At 54.6% G+C, this 1,620-nt stretch overlaps 1 protein-coding gene across 1 annotated transcript in view; it reads right to left on the bottom strand.

The window, feature by feature from the left end:
* Positions 1-1,614, bottom strand: part of DHRS13 (dehydrogenase/reductase (SDR family) member 13) — a 4,657-nt gene extending 3,043 nt beyond the window's left edge. The window contains exons 1-2 of the mRNA XM_006768117.2: positions 1,480-1,614; positions 147-299 (exon numbers count right to left, since the gene is read on the bottom strand). Coding sequence (XP_006768180.1) covers positions 147-299; positions 1,480-1,575 — 249 coding nt within the window. The 5' untranslated portion in view covers positions 1,576-1,614. The remainder of the gene's footprint in view (positions 1-146; positions 300-1,479) is intronic.
* Positions 1,615-1,620: the final 6 nt, after the last annotated feature.

A 1,620-nucleotide genomic window follows, 5' to 3' on the forward strand; every position in this document is an offset into this window, starting at 1 on the left:
TGTCCGCAGGAACTGATCCCTGGGGCAGGGACTAGGCGTGAGCAATGGCTCCGGAGTGATCCCCATAGGCCTCGGTGGCCCCATCTGTGAGACGGTGGCAGGGGACATCCTTCCCATATATCCACTGACCCCCAGCAATGCCTGGCTGGGAAGGGATGGCTGCCCCTCCAACAACCCCCCTTCAGCCCGCCCCAGTCCAGCCGTGGCTCAGACCTCAGGAAGGCAGTAGCAAAGGCCCGCACTGAGGCCAGACTGGCCAAGTCCAAGGCCATGAAGATGACTTCATTGTTCCCGCTCTCCTGTGGAGCGGCAAGGGCTGGGCTTGTGACCAGACGCCTCTCTCCTCTCCCCTATCCTCAGACACCAAATTCTGAGTCAACCTCCTATTATTATTAAGATCTACCCCTATGCATTAGAGTGATATGAATGAGTGTAGACTCTGGATGTAATTTTTTTTTAAATCCTCACCCAAGAGGTGAGGATATTTTTTTCCATTGATTTTTAGAGAGAGTGGAAGGGAGGGGTGAGGGAGAGAGAGAGAAACCTCGATGCAAGAGAGACACATTGATTCACTGTCTCTTGCTCGCCCCCACCAGGATTGAACCTGCAACTGAGGCACATACCCTTGACAGGGAATCGAAACCACAGGCTGACGCTCTAACCACTGAGCAACTGGCCCAAGGGTGACCTTGGGCAAGATAATCTGTCTGTGTCTCAGTTCTCTCACTGTGAAATGGGAAGGATAATAGTGCCTATATCATAGGGTTGTGAGGATTAAATGCGTTAATATATGTAAAATACTTGGAATAGTCCCTGGCACACAGCACTATGTAGGTACTTGCTATTACTGTATTATTGTCCCCTCTACCCTACCCTAAGATCTACACTAGACTTCCTATTGGTCTCCTTTCAAACCTCTTGCCCCCTCCAGTCCAGGCATCACACTGCCACCAAAGGTTGGTTCCAAAAGGCTAATCTGACAGTCCAGTGCCTGCGGAGGGCCCTTCGTTGGATTTCTACTGCCCATCCTATAAAATCTGAGCCCCCCAATACGGTCTATAAGGGCCTCCTACACCTGGCCCTGACCCCTTCATTTTGCTTCTCTCTTCCGTACTTCCCCATGCTCCAGCCTCATCCCCCGCCCTCCCCCAGTTTCTTAAATTAGACCCGTTTTCTTGCCTCAGGGCCTTTGCATATGCTGTTCCCTTCCCTACTGTTTTTCATTAATGTAACTTCTACTAGTCCTTAAACGTCTTCAAGCAGCAATTACTTCTGCAAGTCCACTCCCCAGCTTGGGTCTGTGCCCCTTCCTTCCCTGTGGGACTAGGCACCTGTGCACTCCCTCTTCTTCGGCACTTAAAGAACTGAGTCGACCTCTCCTCTCTGGACTGGATCCCCCGGGGCCACTCTGCTCGGCCCACGGTCTCCCGAAGTCTCGGTCCTCTGAGCGCCGTCCCACGCACCCCGGCCTTCCCTCACCTGGCGGAGGTCAAAGGCTGCCGCCTCGCCGCGCTCCCGGCTCCGGCAGGCCAGCACCACACGAGCTCCTCGGCGCGCCAGCTCCAGGGCCGTCATCTTCCCGATGCCGCTGTTGGCGCCTGCGGAGGGCGGGCGGGAGCC

This window comes from Myotis davidii, unplaced genomic scaffold, assembly GCF_000327345.1.
Source record: "Myotis davidii unplaced genomic scaffold, ASM32734v1 scaffold363, whole genome shotgun sequence".
In the NCBI taxonomy this organism is placed as follows: Eukaryota; Metazoa; Chordata; class Mammalia; order Chiroptera; family Vespertilionidae; genus Myotis; species Myotis davidii.